The 23,058-nt window shown below is 33.5% G+C and overlaps 2 protein-coding genes across 2 annotated transcripts in view; one reads left to right on the top strand and one right to left on the bottom strand.

Annotated features, from left to right (window-relative positions):
• LRRIQ3 (leucine rich repeats and IQ motif containing 3) overlaps window positions 1–14,791 on the bottom strand; it is a 199,303-nt gene extending 184,512 nt beyond the window's left edge. Inside the window, exon 1 of the mRNA XM_061121611.1 lies at window positions 14,618–14,791. The gene's annotated coding sequence lies outside the window, so the exon portion shown is untranslated. The remainder of the gene's footprint in view (window positions 1–14,617) is intronic.
• A 74-nt stretch (window positions 14,792–14,865) lies between these two features.
• On the top strand, window positions 14,866–22,803 carry FPGT (fucose-1-phosphate guanylyltransferase). Its single transcript, XM_061121610.1, has 4 exons — window positions 14,866–15,019; window positions 16,271–16,438; window positions 17,587–17,679; window positions 19,735–22,803. The coding sequence occupies exons 1-4, from the start codon at window positions 14,938–14,940 to the stop codon at window positions 21,192–21,194; spliced, it is 1,803 nt and encodes a 600-aa protein (XP_060977593.1). The 5' UTR covers window positions 14,866–14,937; the 3' UTR covers window positions 21,195–22,803.
• Window positions 22,804–23,058: the final 255 nt, after the last annotated feature.

Genomic DNA, 23,058 nt, shown 5'->3' with positions numbered 1-23,058 from the left:
AAAAGTAAAATGGATATGCTAAGAAAAGACAGAAAATAGAATCATATACAATGCTCTATTAAAAATCATAAGAGGCAGAAAAGAAGGCTTTTTTGGTGCCAAAAACAATAAATATAAAGATTAACAAATATAGATAATAATTCAACTATGTAATTAATCACTTTAAATATCAACAGTGTAAGCATCAAAAAAAGACAGAGTGGATCAAAGTTAGAGTGGATCAGAAAGTATTTCAACTATATGTTGTTGTTTACAGGAAAGCTACTTTTTACATACACATAAATGTAGAATAAAAGTAAAACGACTGAGGTGAACCCTTAAACATTAAATGAAGAATTAATATAAATTCTTCTCAAATTCTTCCAAAGTATAGAAGATAAGGGAACATTCTGAAACTCATTTTATGAGGCCAGCATGACCCTACCACCTTAAATAAAACAAGATATCACAGAAAAATGTACACATCAATATCCCTGATAAACATATATGTAAAAATACTCAACAAAAAATTATCAAACAGAACTGAACAATACTTTAAAAGGATTATATACCATATTAGGTGAGATTTATTCCAGAGATGCAAGTGTAGTTCAACAGCCACAAATCAGTCCATGTGATATACCACATTAACAAACTGAACAATACAAATCATACGATCATCTCAATAGATGCAGAAAAAGCATGTGACAAAATTGAACATCAGTTTATGATAAAAACTCTCAAACTTGGTATAGACAGAACATGCCTCAAAATAATAAAGGCCATAAGCTACAAGCTCACAGCTAACATCATACTCAGTACTGAAAAGCTGAAAGCTTTTCCGTCAAGATTAGAAACAAGACAAGGATGCCCACTCTCACTACTTCTATTCATCATAATTTTGGAAGTCTTAATCAGAACATTGAGGCAAGAATAAGAGGTAAAAGGTATTAAAGTTGAAAAAAAAGAAGGAAAACTGTCACCATCTGCAAATGACAACATGTTACATATAGAAAATCATGAGGATTTCACATACACTCACACCACAAACTGTTAAAGTTAATTAAAGTATCAGTAACATTATTGGATACAGACTCAATACATGAAAATCTGATGCATTTTTGCACATTAATAATAACTTACCAGAAACAGAATCAATCCCATTTATAATTGTCTCAAAAGAATAAAATATCTAGGAATAAATTTTACTGAGGAAATAAAATCCCTATACACTAAAAAGTATAACACATTAGCGACAGAAATTGAAGAAGACAAGAAAGATATTCTGTGACAATGGAGTGCAAGAATTAATAATGCTAAAATGTCCATGTAGATACTCAATGTTATCTACAGTTCAGTATCAGTTCAGTTCAGTCAATCAGTCATGTCCTCTTTGTGACCCCATGGACTGCAGCACACCAGGCTTCCCTGTCTATCACCAACTCCTGGAGCTTGCTCAAATTCATGTCCATCAAACTGGTGCAATATAAACCCAATCAAAATTCCAAAAAACAAACTTATGGTTAACAAAGAGGAAAGGGTGGGAGAGGGAAAAATTGGGAGGTTTGGATTAACATTTATATGAATAACATGTTATTCATATATGTTTATACATCACCATAAAATACATAATCAACAAGGACCTATTGTATAGCACAGGGTATTATACTCAATATTTTCTACTAAACTATAAGGGGGGAATAGTGGAATATTGGTAGATTTTATTTTCATGGGCTCCAAAATTACATCAGAGAGTAACTACAGCCATGAAATTAAAAAACAGCTTGCTCCTTGGAAGAAAACCTATGACAAACCTAGACATCATATTAAAAAGCAGAGACATCACTTTGCCAACCAAGGTTCATATAGCTAGAGCTATGATTTTTCCAGTAGTCATGTACGAATGTGAGAGTTGGACCGTAAAGAAGGTTGAGCGCCAAAGAATTGATGCTTTTAAACTGTGGTGCTGGAAAAGACTCTTGATAGTCCCTTGGACAGAAAGGAGATCAAACCAGTCAATCCTAAAGGAAATCAGTCCTGAATATTCACTGGAAAGACTGATGCTGAAGCTGAAGCTCCAATATTTTGGCCACATAATGTGGAAAAGACTCTGATGCTGGAGAATATTGAGAGCAAGAGGAGAAGAGGGTGACAGAGGAAAAGATGTCTGGATAGCATCACCAACTCATGGACATGAGTTTGAGCAAACTCTGAGGACGGGGAAGCTTGGCATGCTGCCATCCATGGGATCACAAGAAGTGTGACATGATTCAGTGACTGAATGACAGCACCAACATACGGGGGAAAAGAATCACAAAAAGAATATATTTGAGACATTGTGCTATAGACCTGAAACTAACATACTGTTGTAAATCAATTGTGTTTCAATTAAAAATATATACGGGTGTATGTATGTATATATATATATATATATATATATATATATATAAAGATATCAGTATATCTTTATATACTGATATATATATCAGTATATATATATATATATATATATCAGTATACATATATACATACATATATGGGTGTATGTATATATATATATATGTAAAGATATCAGTACCACTGTCAGTAAGCTTTCACTAGTTTCTATTGACTGCAATACTAACTTTTTAGTTATCACACATTATAAATAAAAAAGCATTTCTTTTTAATCAGATAATTATAAAAACCATGTTTTTATACAATAAATATTACATCAATTACAAACCATTTTTCTGAAATTTTTCCATTTAAAAACTTGGTGGAAAATACACATAATGAAAGTATAAGTGGTTATGATTGATGAATACCTAGGTTAAAAGCTGAAAAGTAAAATCAAAAAAATGTATTCTGTGTATCTATTTTAACTTCAAATGAATATATAAAAATATTTAAATATTTTTCAAATAAATTCTTTGTTAATTGTGTCAACGACCTTTAGACATCACATTCATTCCCTGGAACTTTGAATACTAGAAATACAGATACATTATTTTAAGTTAAAAGTGTATGAAAATATAATATTAGTTTTGATGATCTGTGTTCCAGTAACTTATTTTCTAAACACTAGTTATGATATTATAAACAAGTGGAATGCTGGATAATAGACTCTAGAATTTTTACAAAAGATGATAAGATTCTGTATATAAAATAAAATCATACAAAAGAATAAAAACAAAGTTTTTTGAAAATAAAAATATAAAGATTATAATTAGCAATATTTTATATCTATCATGGTCACAAACTATTTGTAGTGTAGAATATCTGTAGAAGACTGAAATCCATAACATATATAGTAATTGTATTTTAAAATACTTATTAAGTTTAGCTAATAAATTTACTGAATCTATCCTGTTTTGAAGAAGACTTGCTGTAATTTGAAACCACAGGCAAAATGCACTTTAAAAACTAAAGAAGGGTATTATTAGAATAGTCAAAATATTCCATCTCTTCTGGAAAATGAAATTTAGCTGGTTTATAAATTAATATAAATACATTCAATTCTTTGAAACATTGCATTTTCATTTCAAATGACACAAAATACAATTTGGAGCAAGAAATCAAGACTCACTTGTAATCAGAACATGCTATTTTCCCCTATAAATGCATTTGCTTTCTAAAATTTAGGAAACTACATATATTTCTGTTATTAAAAAAACTTGTGAAAATTTCAGTTTTCAATTTCTATTCTGTACTCTCAGACTCTAAACCCATAAACCTGAAAAAAATAAATTGTGATGAACCAGAAGATAGATATAAAACAACAAAAACGATTGATAATTAAAATATCCAGAAAAAAATATATGAACAGAAAATTAAAAAATAGGAAATATTTAGCATAGCAATATTTATCGTAGCTTAAAAAACCTTGGTTAGCATTCGAAAAACAACTAAGTTGGGTCATTAACATACTTCTAACAACATAATAGATAGCATATTTATAAACTGAAATTTAATTACTGATTCTGCTAATTTATTTCTTTACCACATGCCCTCTCTATGCCCCAGAAAAAAAAATAAAAACAAAAACCTCATGCTAATATAGGATAGTTATAAGATGATTTTGCAACCCAGGAGTCATTTGAAATAATCTACAAAGAAAACTAAGAGAGCTACAGAGAATCAAAGACAAAGAAAAATTCTGGAAAGAGACCAGAAGATAAAATATCTAACATAAGAACACAGATAAGAATTACAGCTGTCTTCTCCTCAGAAACCACACAAGCAAAAAGAGAGTAAAATATTTAAAGTTTTTCCAGAAAAACCTCTCCAACCTAGAATTCTGTACCCTCTGAAATAAACTTTCAAAGTGAAGGAGAAATAATGACTTTCACAGACAAGCAAATATTGAAAGAATAAGTTGCCAGAAATTGCCAACATCCATTGGATTAAAGAAAAAACAAGGGAATATGAAAAAAAAAAAAAAGAAATCTACTTCTGCTTCACTGACCATACTAAAGCCTTTGACTGTGTGGATCACAACAAACTGTGGAAAATTCTTAAACAGATGCAAATACCAGACCACCTTACCTGCCTCCAGAGAAGCCCATATGCAAGACAAGAAACAACAGTTAGAACCAGACATGGAATAACAGACTGGTTCAAAATTAGGAAAGGAGCATGTCAAGGCTGTATATTGTCACCCTGCTTAGTTAACTTCTATGCAGAATACATCATACAAAATGCAGGGCAGGATGAATCACAAGCTGTAATCAAGATTGCCAGGAGAAATACTAACAACCTTGGACATTCAGATGATACTACTTTAATGGCAGAAAGAGAAGAGGAACTAAAGAGCTTCTTGATGAGGGTGAAAGTACAGTGAAAAAGCTGGCTTAAAGCTCAACATTCAAAAAACAAAAATTATGGCATCTGGTCCCATCACTTCATGGCAAATAGACAGGGAAAAACTGGAAAAAGTAACAGACTTTATTTTACTAGGTTCCAAAATCACTGCTGACAGTAACTGCAGCCATGAAACTAAGACACTTGCTCACTGGAAGAAAACCTATGACAAACCTAGACAGCATATTAAAATGCAGAGATATCATTTTGTCAACAAAAGTCCATACAGTCAAAGCTAGGCTTTTTCCAGTAGTCATGTACAAATTTGAGAGTAGGAATATAAAGAAGGCTGAGTGCCAAAGAATTGATGCTTTCGAACTGTGGTGCTGGAGAAGACTCTTGAGAGTCCCTGGGACAGCAAGTAGATCAAATCTGTCAATCCTAAAGGATATCATAGTGTATATGTACCACAGCTTCCCTATCCATTCGTCTGCTGATGGGCATCTAGGTTGCTTCAATGTCCTGTCAATTATAAACAGTGCTGCGATGAACATTGGGTGCACGTGTCTCTTTCAGATCTGGTTTCCTCAGTGTGTATGCCCAGAAGTGTGATTGCTGGGTCATATGGCAGTTCTATTTACAGTCTTTGAAGGAATCTCCACACTGTTCTCCATAGTGGCTGTACTAATTTGCATTCCCACCAGCAGTGTAAGAGGGTTCCCTTTTCTCCACACCCTCTCCAGCATTTATTGCTCATAGACTTTTGGATAGCAGCCATTCTGACTGGCGTGTAATGGTACCTCATTGAGGTTTTGATTTGCATTTCTCTGATAATGAGTGATGTTGAGCATCTTTTCATGTGTTTGTTAGCCATCTGTATGTCTTCTTTGGAGAAATGTCTGTTTAGATCTTTGGTCCATTTTTTGATTGGGTCATTTATTTTTCTGGAATTGAGCTGCAGGAGTTGCTTGTATATTTTTGAGATTAATCCTTTGTTTCTTCATTTGCTATTATTTTCTCCCATTCTGAAGGCTGTCTTTTCACCTTGCTTATAGTTTCCTTTGTTGTGCAAAAGCTCTTAAGTTTCATTAGGTCCCATTTGTTTATTTTTGCTTTTATTTCTAATATTCTGGGAGGTGGATCATAGAGGATCCTGTTGTGATTTATGTCAGAGTGTTTTGCCTATGTTCTCCTCTAGGGGTTTTATAGTTTCTGGTCTTACATTTAGATCTTTAATTCATTTTGAGTTTATTTTTGTGTATGGTGTTAGAAAGTGTTCTAGTTTCATTCTTTTACAAGTGGTTGACCAGTTTTCCCAGTCCGTAGGTACGTGGATTTATCTCTGGGCTTTCTATTTTGTTCCATTGATCTATATTTCTGTCTTTGTGCCACGACCATACTGTTTTGATGACTGTGGCTTTGTAGTAGAGCCTGAAGTCAGGCAGATTGATTCCTCCAGTTCCACTGCTGATTCATGTCAATGTTGGCAAAAACCACTACAATACTGTAAAGTAATTAGCCTCCAACTAATAAAAATATATGGAAAAAATAAATAAAAATAAATAAATAAATAAGTAAATAAAAATAAAGGATATTAGTCCTGAATATTCATTGGAAAGACTGATGCTAAAACTAAAGCTTCAGTACTTTGGCCACATAGAATGAAGGGCTAACTCACTGAAAAACCCCTGATATTGGGAAAGATTGAGAGCAGGAGAAGAGTGAGACACACAATGACATGGTGGGATGGCATCACTGAACCAATGAACATTAATTTGAGCAAACTCCAGGATACAGTGAAGCACAGGGAAGCCTGGTGTGCTACAGTTCATGGAGTCATGAAGAGTAGGACATGACTTAGTGACTCAACAACAAGAATTAACTGGCAAGTAATATCAAAAGAAGTTCTTTAGAGAAAGGCAATATACTGTAGTTCAGAAACTCAGTTCTACATAAAGCAAGGAAAAGCACTATGAAATAAAAAGGTGTAGGTAAAATAAAACATTTTAGTTTTCTTCTTCTTAACTGTTCTAATAGGTACCAATTTGTCAAAATACTAAAAGCAAACACATGAAATTATGAATGCTTATATACATGAAATTAATCACAATAATAATAAGAGACAGAAGAAACGAATTAGGTTTATTTTCTTATTATAAGGTACTCAGACTACCTTGAAAATGGATTTGGATTAGTTATCAATGTGTATTACAAACTTTAGATCAACCACTAAAAAAAGTAAAATAAGAACTATAATGAATATGCTAATAATGGAGGAAAATGGAATCATATGCAATGTTCAATTAAAACCAAAAAGGCCAGAAAAAGCGTGGAAGGCAAAAACATAAACAAAAAACAGTGGCAATAAACAAAAAACAGTAGTGAATATGGCAGATATTAATCAAACTATAGCAATAATCATAATGATCATCAGCAGTCAAAATGCAATGATGACGAAAAATTGACAAAATGACAAGAGATTGTCAAAGGAGATAAAAAAAGATGAGACTCAACTATATTTACCTACAACAAAGCCTACTTTAAAGATAAAGACATATAGATTAAAGTGAAGTGATTGAGGAAGATATAAAATGCTAATACTAATTAAAAAAAAAAGCAGGAGTGGTTTTATTAACTTCAGACAGCAGATTTCAAAGCAAGGAAAGTTAGCAGAAATAATGAAGGGCATTATCCCATGAACTAGCCAGTCCATGGAATTCTCCAGGCCAGAATTTTCGAGTGGGTAGTTGTTCCCTTCTCCAGAAAATCTTCACAACTCAGGAATCGAACCAGGGTCTCCAGAATAACAGGTGATTCTTTACCAGCTGAGCTACCGGAGAATCTCAATGAAGGGCATTACATAATGACAATGGGTTCATTTCTCCAAGAAGATATACTAATTGATAAAGTTTATCTTCCTAGAAACAGGGTAGAACTATTTGAAGCAAAATTGAAAGAAATGCAAGTAGAAACAGATGAATGCACTATCATGGCAGGAGATTTCAATACCTCTCTACAGAAATGGACTGATCCAGCAGACAGAAAAATCAGTTAAGGATATAGCTGAATGCAAAAACACTATCAATCAACTATAATTAATATCTACAGACTACTTAATCACACAAGAGCCAAATATACATTCATCAAAAGATCACATGAAACATCTGTCAAGATAGAACACATTCTGGATCATAAAATATACTTTAGCAAACTTAAAAAAATTATACAATATCCATTCCATATTTCCATGAAATTAAAGTAGACATCACTAGCAGAAAGATAGCTTGTAAATTCCCAAATAGGTGGACATTAATAACACATTTCTAAATAACACATATATCAAAATAATGCAAAGCTCAAAAACGATCACATGATAAATTGTTTAATATTTTTAACCAAATGAAAATAAAAATTCAACTTATCAAAATGTGTGAGATGCAGCAAAATTGTTGCTTCAAGGTAATTTTTAGCACTGAATGCATATACTGCAAAAGAAGAAAGATCTAAAAGTAACAATCTAAACTTCTATCTTATTAAATTAGAAAAATAAGAGAAAATTAAATCAAAGGGAAGAAAAGAAATAATATGAATTAGATCAGAAATCAACAAAATTGAAAACAGGAAATCAATACAGAAAATCCATTAAACCAAAAACTGGTTCTTTGTCAAGATCAATAAAATTAATAAGACTCCAGCCTAGCCAGAGAAAGAGACAGGGGGTGGAAGGGACAGAAAACAATATCAGAAATGAGAAATGGAAAAACACTATAGATCCCACAGACAATACTATGAACAACTCCATGCACACAAATTTGATAACCTTGATGAAATGAACTGATTCCTTAAAAGAAATAATCTGCCAAAACTCACGCAAGAATAAACAGACATTCTGAATATGCACATATCTAACAAAGAAACTGAGTCAACAATCATTAACCTTCCAAAACAGAAACATCAAGCCCAGATGGGTTCGATAGGGAATACTAAGCTAGAAGTTATATAAATTCTCTACAATCTCTTTCAGAAGATAGAAGCATAGGGAATACCTTCTCACTCTATGAGCCGCCATTATCCTGATACTAAAGTCAGTCAAAAACATTACAAGACTACACCCCAGTGTTTCTCATGAAAACAGATATAAAAATCCTAAAAAAAAAAAAAAAAATTAATAAATCAAACCCAACAATGTACAAAAAGAATCATACATCTACTACTGAGGAAGGTGATTGCAGCCATGAAACTAAAAGATGCTTGGCTCCCTGAAAGAAAAGCTATGACAAACCTAGACAGTGTATTCAAAAGCAGAGACATTACTTTGCTGAAAAGGTCTGTCTAGTCAAAGCTAGGGTTTTTCCAATAGTCATGTATGGGTGTGAAAGTTGGATTCTAAAGAAAACTGAGTGCTGAAGAATTGATGCTTTTGAACTGTGGTGCCCTTGGACTGCAAGGAGATCAAACCAGTCAGTCCTAAAGGAAATCAACCCTGAATATTCATTGAAAGGACCGATGCTGAAGCTGAAACTTCAGTACTTTGGCCACCTGATGGGAAGAGCTGACTCACAGGAAAAGACCCTGATGCTTGGAAAGATTGAAGGAAGGAGGAGAAGGGGACGACAGAGGATGAGATGGTTGGTTGGCATCACTGACTCAATGGACATGAGTTTGAGCAAACTCTGGGTAATGGTGAAGGACAAGGAAGTCTGGCATGCTGTAGTCCAATGAGGCTGCAAAGAGTCAGACACGAGTGAGCAAATGAACAATAACAAAAACACCAAGCTGGATTTATTCCAGATATACAAGACTCCTACAACATTCAAAACCAACTAATGTCGTCTATCACATCAACAGGCTAAAAAGAAAAATCACATGATTACATCAACAGATGCAGAAAAAGCATCTGACACAATTCATTACCTTTTCATGATAAAACTCTAAGTATACTAGGAATAGGAAAAACTTCCTCAATTTGATAAAGATTGTTTTCTAAAAAAATCTACAGCTAATATCATAATTAATGATGAGAAAAAAAGAAACTTTTCCACTAAGAAGTCCAAGACTAGAAATGTTCCATCTCACCATTACTTCCCAACAGTGTACTGAAAGTACTAGCTTATGCAATGAATGAGACAAAGAAAAAAAAAAAAGAAAGAAAGAAAGAAAAATGTGCAGACGACATCCCTGTTCACAGATAACATGACATCAGTGTAGGAAATTCAAAAGAATAGACAAATACTCCTGGAATTATTAATACTAAGTGATTAGAGCAAAGTTGTAGATTGAGGGTTAAAACACAAAAGTCAAACACTTCTCTATATACCAACAATTAATGAGTTAAAAACACAACATCATTTCTATTTACCACTACCAAAAATAAAATATTTCTGTGTAAATGAAAAAAAAAATGCACAAGAAAAACAAACAAAAATGCTAATGAAAAATTCAAAGAATAAATGAATTCAGAAAGACTTAATGTTCATGGATAGAATGATTCGGTACTGTCAAGATGTCAGTTTTCCAATTTATCTTTTGATTCAAGACAATCCCAGTCAAAATCTCAGCAAATTATTTATCAATATTGACAAACTGATTCTAAATTTTATATAAAGAGGCAAGAGATCCCCAAAACACAATATTTAAGGAGAACAAATGACACTCTGACTTTAAGACTCACTATAAAGCTATAGTGATCAAGACAAAATAGTACTGCCAAGAAAAAAGAAATGGAACAGAATAGAGAGCCAAGAAACAGACAGACATGAATACAATCAACTGCAATTTCCAACAGATGGTGTTGAAACTGCTGGACATCCACATGGGAAAAAAAAGGAATCTGAACACAGATTTTATACCTTCAGGAAAATTAATTCAAATTGGACTGTATTACCTAAATATAAAACATAAAACTAAAAAACTTTTAGAAGATCACTTAGGAGAAAACCTAAATGACATTAGGGATGATGATGATTTTGTTAGATACAACAAAAACATAATCCATGAAAGAAATATGTTATAACCTACAGTTCTTTAATATTAAAGACATGATCTGCAAAAGTTAATGCCAAAGGAACGAGAAGACAAGTCACAGACTGGGAGAAAATCTTTGGCAAAAGTCACATGTGATAAAGGACTTACTAAAAATGTACAAAGAACTCAAAATTCAACAATAAGAAAATGACCTAGGTTAAAAATATAAGGCAAAACCTTAATACAAACTTCAGTAAAGAAGATAGAAAGGAGGCAAATAATCATATGAAAGTTGCTTCTCATCACATGTCATCAGGAACAAGAAAATTAAGACAAGAATGAGATACCATTACAGACCTATTAGAATGGCCAAAAGTCTAATACTGATAACACAAACTACTGACAAGGAAGGAACTTTCATTTATTCTTGTAGGAATGCAAAATCATATAGCCACTCTGGAAGACAGTTTGTTGGTTTCTCAAAAAAACTAAACATACTCTTACCATAAAATCCAGCAGTGCATTCTTTGGTATTTACCCAGAGAGGTTGAAAACTTATTTAACATATTACCCTGCACATGGATATTTATAGCAGCTTTACTCATCATAAAAATTGGGAAGAATTAAGAAATACTTCAGTAAGTAAATGCGTAAATAACCTATGGTACATCCAGACAAGGGAGTATTTACTTAGCACTAAAAATAAATTAGCTTTCAAGCAATGAAAAGACATGGTATAATCTTAAATGCATATTACTTAGTGAAAAAGCCAATATAAAAGGGCTATATACTTAGAATTCTACCCATATGATATTCTGGAGAAAGGAAAACATGAAAGCACCAATATCAGCAGATGCAGGATTTGAGGAGAGGGATGAGTAGGCAGAGCACAGAGGATTTTTAGGAGAGTTAAACTACTCTGAATAGTATTATAACAATGTATACATGTCCTTATACTGTGTCCAAACCCACAAAATAAAAAGACCAAGAGTGAATTGTAAGGGAAACCACAGACTTTGGGTGATCATGATGTGGTACTGTAGGTTCGTCAACTACAACAGATGTACCATTCTGATAGGTATGTTGACAATAAGGGAGGCTATGCATGTGTGGGTATATTGGAAACCGCTGTACCATCTTCTTAATTCTGCTATGAACCTAAAACTGCTTTAAAAAATAAAGAAAGCAAAATACAAGTTAGGGGGGAAAGTTTCCCTTTGCCCTACAGAAAGGGAGTGAAGATTTCTTCAATAGGACACAGTAGGGAAAAAAATAGTGAATAGGTTGAGATCAGACTAGCTGAGTAAAAAAATCCAAAGAAAGGAAACAGTAAAAAAAGAGATTTTTTGCTTTCCACTCCACATCAGGAAGAGTAAGAGAAGAGTGGTTAAACAGAGAGACGATACTCAAATAACAGAAACAATGAGAACTCCGGCATAAACTGGCCAAGCCATGAACCTGAGCTCCACAGTCCATAATCCAGGACCTCATTTGGATTCAGTTTCTTTTTATGAAGGAGAATAAAAATTTAATGTCTCTCAACAATTTTCACACAACCTTCATAGTTTTGCCTATATTGATAAAAAAATAAGTAAACTGGCATTAATTGTAAATAAGCACAAAACATCTTATTTGGATGATGGAAATCTGTACCCAGTTTGTGGTTGCAGTTACACAATTCTGTACATTTACCAAGAATCATGAAACTTCTCACTTAAAACAGGTGAAGTTAATGGCATGTAAATTATAACTCAGAAAAGTTCTTCAAAAGTCTATTTCACCTCTTTTTATGGCACTTCTTCAGATACTCTCTTCCAACAGGAAAAAAAAAAAAAAAAAGCCCAAATGCCTCCAAAGAATATCTATTTTTTCAACTTACTATAGTTTGGCTTGTCTGATGTCCCTTTTAAAAATATGGAACTCAAGATCAATCACATCATTTCCATTCTATACAGAATAATGGGTTACTACTAATCTGTATCGACTTATTTTATTCTGGTCACTGTAGCTTATGACTGTTTAAACAACTATATCACACTGTCTGATTATATAAAACATAAACTTAAATAAACTTTTTTTACCAGTATAATTCACTGCCAAAGATATTTATTCCCAATCACACAGTATATAACTTTTTTTTTCATTTTTTACTTAAAAATTAATATTAGTAAAAATTTGAAGAAAATAGAAAAGGCAGAGGAAGAACAAAAACCATAGCTGATACAGTATTAATACAATCCCTCAGCTAATAGGCTCTACTGATCTTTCTTTCCTTAGGGCTATAATTATCTAGTTCTATAATTTAAAAATTAACTCCATCTACCTGCTGACAACTCCCCAAATTATATCTCCAGCCCAGACCTGTCTCCCAAAGTCCAAATTCATGTATAATGCAAACACATACACACACAAGTGCCCATTACATATGCATTGCATGCATATACATCTGTGTATTTTATGCGTCCAAAACCAAATGTTAAACTCTCTACTATCCCAATAACTGTCTCTACTTCCCAATCCATGGCCTTTCCCACTTCACTTGTCCCTCTAGCCTTCAAGCAGTTATTCATGACTCCTCTTTCACATTCCAGAGCCATTCCGTTAGCAAAATGTATTAATTGTGCTTTCAAACATACACCCAGAATCTAACCAAGTTCTCATCACCCCTACTGTTACCATCCTGGCCAAGACTTCAACAACTCTCACCTGTTTTGCTGGAGAAGCCTTTACACAAGTCTCCCTGTTTCTATCATTGCCTCATTTTCCATTACAGTCTGTTTTCACATTTCTACGTGCTCTTTTCAACCATTAAGGAAGTTGCATAAAAACCCAGCAATGGCTTTGTTTCACTCAGTAAAGAAAAATCCTTTTTAGGCTGTTGTCATCGCTCTAACCTTCTCTCTTGCCATTTTTTTCCTTTCATTCACTCACCTCATTAAGTATTCTATATTTTCTAAACATTCTTAATGCATAGGTTTTTTTTTTTTCATTAACGGAAAAGAAAGCTTTTAAACAATAAAACGACAAGAGAGTAATTTCCCTTTTTACTCAAATGCTCTGTAAGTACAAAATTGAATAACAGGGTTAAGTCTTTAGAAGAAAAAACTAAGTTCATTGTAGTAACTTGTAAGCCCTTAAATGTCTAAGTTGCTGATGAAAACTTTAATGAGGACAGTCTTCTTAAACTGTATCATGCAGTAGAATGATTTCTGAGTTTGGAATTGAAATATCCTGCTTAAATCTTCTTTCTACTGCTAATTGTGAGACTAAGTCACTATTCTTTCTGATTCATAGCTTTCTCATGTATAAAGATGAATAGAATAATCTGTAAAACTCATCATAAACTCGTGCTTTCCAAGAGAATAAACTTATTTATGGGTACCTATTATTGATCGGGACCTAACAGAAACACATCCAACAAGACTGACTTATTCCCAGGGATGCTACTGAAAGTTCTAGATTAATCTTCATACACAAAAGGATGCCAAAGAAACAGCCAAAAATACCATAAATGTTAAGGGCTTCATTGCATAAGTTTATACAATTTCCAAAAGCCTATTAAGTGATCTCAAAACTGAGAGGGATGGAGAGGCTCACTCTCTAGTAACTGCAAGGGCAAAGAAGCCACAAAGCTTCCTGAAGAGAATACGGTTTTTAAAAGTTCAGAATGTGTATCTGAACAATGGGGATGGGGCAGATGGCGTCAGATGACGATCCGAAGATTAGGGATTATCTTTCAAGAGATTCTTGGGAACTGCTTCTGGCTAAAAGAAACCACGCGTTAGAAAGGACGAATCGCCTCGGAGAGAAAGCTACAAGATAGGTTGTAGTTTCGACTTCTCCTTAAGCTGGTGAATTCTCGAAATTTCGTCGCCCAAACTGAACCACTTACCGGGTCTAGCGGGCTGCAATGCCTTATCAGTTGGGAACTAGCGGCCCAGACCCGGCACTGTCGGACAAATCTCTAGGTGGCCATTTCCGTTCCGGAGACCGTTACTAAGGGAACGGGTCAAGGCTCTGCGCTGACCCCATCGTGGTTTTTCCTAGGCGGGCCAGAGAGCTTCGGGGGCGTGGTTACGTGAAGGACGCACGCAGGGGGCGGGACAGACGCCAAGTCGGACCAAAGACCAGGTTATGTCCCAGAGCGCATGCGTGCGGTGCTTGCCCGCCTCATACCAGGAAGACCTCGGCGTCCTTGGGTAAGGTGAAACTATGGAAGCTGAAAGTAGACTTGCCGGCGAATCTTTGCGAGAAGCCACCCAGCGAAGGTTGCGGAGGTTTTCAGAGCTTAGAGGTACCAAAGGAGGAACCCTAGCACCTCCCCTGCAATGGATAGTAGGAGTTCTTTACGTGCTGGGATATTTGCTGAACTGCCACTTCCTTTTATCACCTGCGGACCTAGGACCCTGGCCCAGGCGGAGCTAATGTTCCTGTTTTTTTATTTTTCTGTCACTCTGCTTTCCTTCCGTTGTGCTTATTACTTTCCTCTAAGTTTACTTCTTATTGCATATGTGTGAGGAAGAAAGACACTTATTGGCCTGACTAGTGAAGCTATAAATACAAGTTAAACATTTGGTTAGTTCATTAACAAAAATTACTTCAAATAAACCTAGAAGATCTAAAGCATAGTGTTTTGACGCTTATAAATACAATTTTAGCTTTCTTCCAGTCCCTACCTATTTCACCAATTTGTTCCATAATGTGAACGCTTACTAAGTGAAAAGCCAAACAATATGAAGGAATTATGGACAAAATATTTCAAGGGTTAGAAAATTTTTTAAATTTTTTTTAAAAGACTATACCACTTGCAATTTCTTGTACAACTATCTAATAGGTTATGTTTTCATCGACATTACTGCTTTTTAAAATAACAGAAAATAATACTTAGGTAACCTTCTCACCATCAGCCAAAAGTTCAGTCTGTCTTTTGTTGAGTTCATCAGGGACCTGGGAACTTTTCTGTTATCCGGAATTTGGTATCATTCAACAATAGACTTTGTAAGCTTGCATGATTCAGCTTAAGGTAATTAAAAACTAATGTGCCCATATTTATAAACACCAACATTGTAGCAGTAGATCCTTGGGTTTAATTTTTATTAGCCAACAAACATTAAGTTGTACCCATATGTGAAAATTGATTTTCAAAGCTGGAGATTCATTGATACCTTTGGCTCCTCTTTTTATTTAAGGATTGAGCCCATCTTTAGCAAGTCAAAAGTACTTCTCTTAATCAAGAAACATTTTAACTTTAAGAATATCTAAGTAAATGAAATGGTAGACCAAAAAAGGAATAAGTGATCTAAAAGAGAGGAAGAAATAGAATTTGCCAACAACCCTTACAAGAGAAAAAGAATTTGTCAACAATCCTTATTAGAACTATTTTGAATCCTGCTAGCTGGCCACTCATTATTCCCGAATTCTCAAAAGAAGAAGATACATTTTGGAGATACTGTTACCTGTTTCATCCTTTTTTCCCAAATAGGTAAAACCTGTAACAGCTAGAGAATTCTACTAATATTTATCTTTTCTTTCTTTTTCCACATAGGCAAATCAGTGGCAGCTGGAGAATTCTGGGACATTGTTGTATTAACAGCAGCTAATGAAAAACAGAAACTTGCTTATAAGCAACAGCTTTCAGAAAAGCTGAAAAAAAAGGAGTTACCCCTTGGAGTTCAATATCATGTTTTTGCTGATCCTCCTGGAGCCAAAATTGGTATGCGTTTATGGTTAGATTTATATCTTAAGTTGTGGGTAGAATAATCATTGAAGAAAAGTTTTCCTGTGGCTTACAGTTTATGGACTATGTATGTTTCCACCTGTAGTCTTTACAAATATAAAATTTTTTATTGTAAATTCACTGTTTTTAAGAAAGGTAAAAGGGATGGCAGATGTTTTTGCACATTGTGGACATACCATGAAAAACTTCCAGAATATTATTCTATGTTAAAATAAAATGTATTAGTCTTAGTAAAATTTATTCTGGTGGTAAACATTCCTTTGAACCTTATCCATAGTTCTCTTAAGTTCCCTCCGAACTCCACAGTTTGTTCAGAAATTAAATGAAGGGAACAAGTCAGGAAAAATGCATACTGCCTCTTGAGACCCACAGTGCACAATGTGAAAGAGCACAGTCTAATTGCATAAGTATTATATGATGTTTACTTTTAAAAACAAGTTGTCAGCTTTGCCTTTTGACCTTCCCTTATAAATAAAAATACATGCCATTTTTCTGGGGGCCGTTTTCCATGTGATACTTAAAGCTGAAGCCCCTTGATTACAGAATTAGGGTATTTGTATCTGATATTGGCATGTCCTAATTAGCCGATGTTTTAACCTTTGTAAAATGTGGTCAGTACTTGTGTGATTCTGATGTTTGAGTGAGATTTAGGCACAAAATGTTAAATAACTTGTCCAAACTAACTAGTAAATGGAAGTTACATTTACTTCCATTTGCAAGTTCTTAGGAAACTTATATGATTTTTAGGAAATCAGGTTCTAAAAAACTTTTTGGAGAGTAAATCTAAGGCACATATTTAATCATATGGGAGAATTATTTTAATGAATTTTATGGTTCTTAAGTCCAAGTGAATGTGCAAATTTATAGTCTTCTAGTGCCTAATTTATCATTTCTTTCTTTATATTACTATTTTCATGAGAGGATTAACTCAACTTTTATTACCGAGGCCTGATCTCTGGGTTTTATTACTAATTATTTAATTGCCAGGAAATGTGTATTTAATTTGATTCTTTTGCCTGTATCTTTGCTCTCTGCCTAATTAATTTTAGCCACAGGATCTTATCCTCAAAGTTATAACACCTAAATTTACTGTAATAAAATAAACCCTGCTTTTTAACTTGAAGGAAATGGAGGAGCAACCCTTTGTGCCCTTCGATGTTTGGAAAAGCTTTATGGAGATGAATGGAATTCTTTTACCATCCTATTAATTCATTCTGGTAATGTTATACTTTACTAATTTACATTTTCTTTTAGTATTTTACCCTTGATACCTCAGGGACATTTTTCTCCCTTACTAATACTTCTTTCTTTCTTCTTATTTTTTTGTTTTGAAGTTAATTCTGCTCTGGAAACAAATATTTCATGTATTTCTTGATATTGTTAGGTTGTTAGTAGCATAATATCTTTCACAAAATTTAACCTTAAAATCGTGGATCACGTACATTATCACCTTTTTATGGATATTGTTCCATTTTCCTACGATAGAACTCATCAAAATATGAACATTTCTTGATAATGCTTTAGAAAGGATTCTTGCTTTAGGGGAGAGGCTGCTTTAGTACTATGATTACCAGACTTTAGACAAAACCTTCTGTTACACATTTTTATCTAGTTATTGGTGGCCAAAGTCTATAATCCTTAAGAGTTTAAAAACAAAAGAAAAGGTGATGACAGAACATAGAGTTGACAAAGTATAAAAGAGGGGAAATCACATACAAATAAGGTGGTAGACATATAAGAAAGAAATAATCTCAGAATAAAGGATAGTTTTCAAATTGGACAAGTTTGGTTGTATTAAAATTTTGGTTGTATGATAGAAACCTCTGTTACTTTCCCTCTGTGTACTGAGGGCTGGTGAAACTTTGTCATGGACCTGCGCTGTTCAATTACAGATATTTTAGAACCATATGTCCACATGGTTACCAAAGCACTTTTCATTTCTTATGATTCACACACAGAACAGTTCTTTTTGAAGATGATATCAGGTAAAGCATCAAAGTTCTAATTTTAAGGTTAATTTAAAAGGTTAAAAAAAAAAAGGCTTACAGTTTTATTCCCAAACATTATTATTATTACCAATTTGGTAAAAATTAAGTTAAACACCAGAAAATGTATACAATTGATCCTTGAATAACACAGGGTTTAGGGGTGCTGACCCTTAGCACAATCTGAAATCTGCATGTAACTTCATAGTTGAACTACTATAGAGGTGGTTCCACTCTGCATATCCACAGTTTCTCATCAGGGATTCAACGAACCTGGGGTCATACAGTCTTACAGTATTTATTGAAAAAAATCCTCATGTAAGGGGACTGGTGTAGTTGAAACCCTTACTCTTCCAGGGTCAAGTATAATTAAAAATAGGTAATTCTTGTAATGCGAAATTTTACTGTTGGTTAGTATTTGGAAAATGAAAAAGAAAGTATTAACTCTTGTTGGTTGAACAATGTACTCTGAGGTGAGTACTTTACATCTACTATTGATCTTATAATAATTATTATGATAAAAAAAGCATTATTCCACATCTGCTGTCTTAGAGTAAATCCAAAGATAAACAATTAAAAAATGGTATACCAGAATTTAAACCCATTTTTGTGTGACTCTTTCTACTATGTCTCTCACTATAATTAGTTACATAGTTACATAAAATGATGTAACAAATTATAATGTATTTAATGTATTTAAGAGAAAACACTTCTCAAGGAATTAAGTCATATGGCTCATCATTGAGGGAAAAGCCTTTTTAAATTAAAAACAAGTATATATTTTAAAATGCTTTTATATAAATGCACCTTTACTGCTTTTAAATGTAGGTAATAATTTGATGAAAAATGTTGCATCTGGAAGTTAGTTTTTAATAGATAATTATGTATACTGGTTTTTTGGTCACATTTTTACCACATGAAGTGGATTTTTAATATGGGAGTTTACACATGATTGAAATTTACTGTTTAAAATGTAGATACAAGATCATATTTTTGCTCATTTTCCTTTTTATTTGTTCTGCAGTTGATTTAAAAAAGTGTCATAGCCTGTAAAGCATATTTAGAATTCTTTCCTAGTCTAGAACTGCATTATATCAAATCTTGACAGGAGATTGCTCTTTGAATTTGAAATTCGAAATTTATTATTCTTTCCTGGGGTATGGTAATGCATATATTTTAAAAATCTTTAGAGATATTTTGAGTTGTAACTGATGCTCCTACGTTTTTAAATCTTACAAACAATCTTATAAACATTTTAAAACAGTTATTTTTTTAAATTCTATATAGGTGGCTACAGTCAACGCCTTCCAAGTGCGAGTGCTCTGGGGAAAATTTTCACTGCTTTGCCTTTTGGTAGTCCCATTTATCAGATGTTGGAATTAAAACTAGCCATGTACATTGATTTCCCCTCACATATGAATCCTGGGATTCTGATTACCTGTGCAGATGATATTGAACTTTATAGTATTGGAGAATCTGAGTTTATTAGGTTTGACAAACCTGGCTTTACTGCTTTAGCTCATCCTTCTAGTTTGACTGTTGGTACAAAACACGGAGTGTTTGTCTTAGAACCTTTTAACCATTTAGAATATAGAGACCTCGAATACAGAAGTTGCCATCGTTTCCTTCATAAGCCCAGCATAGAAAAAATGTATGAGTTTGATGCTGTGTGTAGACCTAGAAAATTTTTTCCACAGGGATTTGCTGGTAGTGACATACCCTCTCTTAAATTAGAGGCTGAGTATGTCTACACAGACAGCCTATTTTACATGGACCATAAAACAGCGAGAAAATTACTTGCTTTTTATGAACGAATAGGTACGCTACACTGTGAAATAGATGCCTATGGAGACTTTCTTCAGGCTTTGGGACCTGGAGCAACTGTGGAGTACACGAAAAACACATTAAATGTTACTAAAGAAGAGTCAGAGTTGGTAGACATGAGGCAGAGAATATTTCATCTTCTTAAAGGAACACCATTAAATGTTGTTGTTCTTAATAACTCCAAATTTTATCACATTGGAACAACAAAAGAATATTTGTTTCATTTTACTGGAGATAGCAGTTTGAAGTCAGAGCTTGGCTTACAGTCTGTAGCTTTTAGCCTCTTTCCATCAATACCAGAATGCTCTACTAACAAACCCTGTATTATTCAAAGTATACTAGATTCAACATGTTCTGTGAAACCTGGCTCAGTTGTGGAGTATTCCAGATTGGGGCCTGATGTTTCAGTTGGGGAAAATTGCATCATTAGTGGTGCTTATGTCAAAACAACAGCTGTCCTGCCTGCATATTCTTTTGTGTGTTCCTTAAGCTTGAAGATGAATGGACACTTAAACTATTCAACTATGGCATGTGGAGTGCAAGACAACTTGAAAAAGAATGTTAAAACATTGTCAGATGTAAAGGTACTTCAATTCTTTGGGGTCTGTTTGCTGTCATGCTTAGACATTTGGAATCTCAAAGTTACAGAGGAACTATTCTCTGGAAACAAGTCATGTTTGAGCTTGTGGAATGCTCGTATTTTCCCAGTTTGTTCTTCTTTGAGTGATTCAGTGACAACATCCCTAAAGATGTTAGATGCTGTACAGAACAAGTCAACATTCAGCCTGAATAACTATAAGCTGTTGTCCATTGAAGAAATGCTTTTCTACAAAGATGTAGAAGACATGATAACTTATAGGGAGCAAATTTCTCTAGAAATTACTTTGAATAGGAAGCAGTCTGATTTAGAGACATCTTATTAAATATTGTATTGGAGAAGGAAATGACAGCTCACTGCAATATTCTTGCCTGGAAAATCCCATGGACAGAGGAGTCTCATGGGCTATAGTCCATGGGGTTGCAAAGAGCTGGACATGACAACTTCTGAGCACAAATATTGTATACTTTGCTTTTCGTGACTGAGCAAGATTCCAGATGCAGGAGTTTTCTGTAGACTGTTGGTTTTTAATAGAAGTGAATTAATGAAAATTATATTAACATGATTGATATAGCATAACATTAATAACAAAAATATAAAGTTTTATAATGAAAATTAATATTGTAGGGCTGTAAGTTCAGAAAAATGAGTTTTTAAAGTTTTATCACTATTTTAACTTTTCTTTTATAAAGATGGATTTGTGGAATGTTATTTATTCACAGAGTAGTAGAACAGTCTTAAAGGTGATTTTCTGAACATACCTTTAAAATTTTTCATCTTCTTTTGGACTTTGGTTACAATGAAGTTCTAAATATTCACTGGCAGTTTTCTCCTTAAGTGCATTAATCCTATTCTGGTGAACTGTTATAAGCATGCCATACTATAGGGTCTTCAAAACACTGTAGAAATGATGTAGAAGTACTTTTGCAGAAACAAATCTGTGGCAGACAGTCAGATAAAATCAATGCTTAAACTATTGTGATAGTCTTAATTAAGAAGGACAAACTGTTCTGAAATTGATGATAAAAATCTTTTATTAATCTTATTAAAATGAAACCAAAAGGATATATGTGCTTATAAACTTGAACCCATGTTTGTGTGTCTTAAAAATTTTCCCCAAAGTTTCATCTATAGGAAAGCATACATACACATAAAACTCAAGAATCTGTGTAGGAAAATGTTGGAATAATTGGGATTCCCTGATAATCTTATAAATTCATTTTGGACATTATCTTAATCCTCCCTTATTAATCCTTTAACAGAACTATTAAAATTACCAGATGGACAGATTTTTACTTTTCAGTTTTTAATTTTCTGAACATGCACTAGTAATGATACTGAGAAGCAGTAAATGGCCAAAAGGTAGACAGCAGGAAGGAGCCAGAAAAATAGAATGACTGTGAAAATATACAGATAATTAACAGCTTCAAGACAATAAAAGTTGGCTGGAACTCTAAGCACTGTGTTCTTATTTTGGTATAGGCACATATTTGAAATGTTTTCATACCAAAGTCTAATACTAGAGAAAAGTTTTGTCAGAAGTTTTGTGTTTTAACATGAATAAATTGAAATAGAACTGGTCTGTGCCACTGTTATTTATATGTCAATATAAAATTAGCATATCAATATGAAAATAATTGTTTGGTAAACCAGAAGTGACTTATCAGCAAGTCTCAATTATGACATTTATGTGTATTTTTTTTCCAAGTTTCTTCTCAAGGGGAAAATAAAGATATATAGTAGCTGTTGTTTAGCAATTACTGATTTACTTGCAGAGATTTCAGAGGATGTTATGTGTCATTCATTAAAAATTGATTGCTATATTTCTAATCTAATTGATTTAAGGTACCATCAGTTATTAAGAATCATCATTTTATGTTTCATTGAAAAAGAAAACACTGCCAATAAAATAAGATGCAATGCTTTTCTCATTACTTGACGTTTTTATTTATTGGAAATCTTTTTGAAAAGCACTTATACAGCTTTGTGTCATGTAACCCTTTCGCAAATACACATAAAGGAACAAAAAAGTGAAATATTAAAAAACAGTCAAAACTTTTCCATAGCTTCACATCTAGAGACAAACTTTCCTAAAGCAGTATTTAACTTAAGAGTGGTTGATCCATGTGTTTCCACCTAGTACCATCTTCTGTGCTATCAAAGGTACTGATAAAGCTGCATATTCTTCA

This window comes from Dama dama, chromosome 20 (genome assembly GCF_033118175.1).
Source record: "Dama dama isolate Ldn47 chromosome 20, ASM3311817v1, whole genome shotgun sequence".
In the NCBI taxonomy this organism is placed as follows: domain Eukaryota; kingdom Metazoa; phylum Chordata; class Mammalia; order Artiodactyla; family Cervidae; genus Dama; species Dama dama.
This window is presented reverse-complemented; position numbering and strand designations above follow the sequence as displayed.

Excerpts from the sequence above, each read along its gene's own strand:
- FPGT (XM_061121610.1), top strand. The coding sequence starts at position 14,938 with ATGGAAGCTGAAAGTAGACTTGCCGGCGAATCTTTGCGAGAAGCCACC. Across the intron at positions 16,439-17,586 it reads TCCTCCTGGAGCCAAAATTG|GAAATGGAGGAGCAACCCTT; the intron begins GTATGCGTTTAT and ends TTTAACTTGAAG. Across the intron at positions 17,680-19,734 it reads CATCCTATTAATTCATTCTG|GTGGCTACAGTCAACGCCTT; the intron begins GTAATGTTATAC and ends AATTCTATATAG.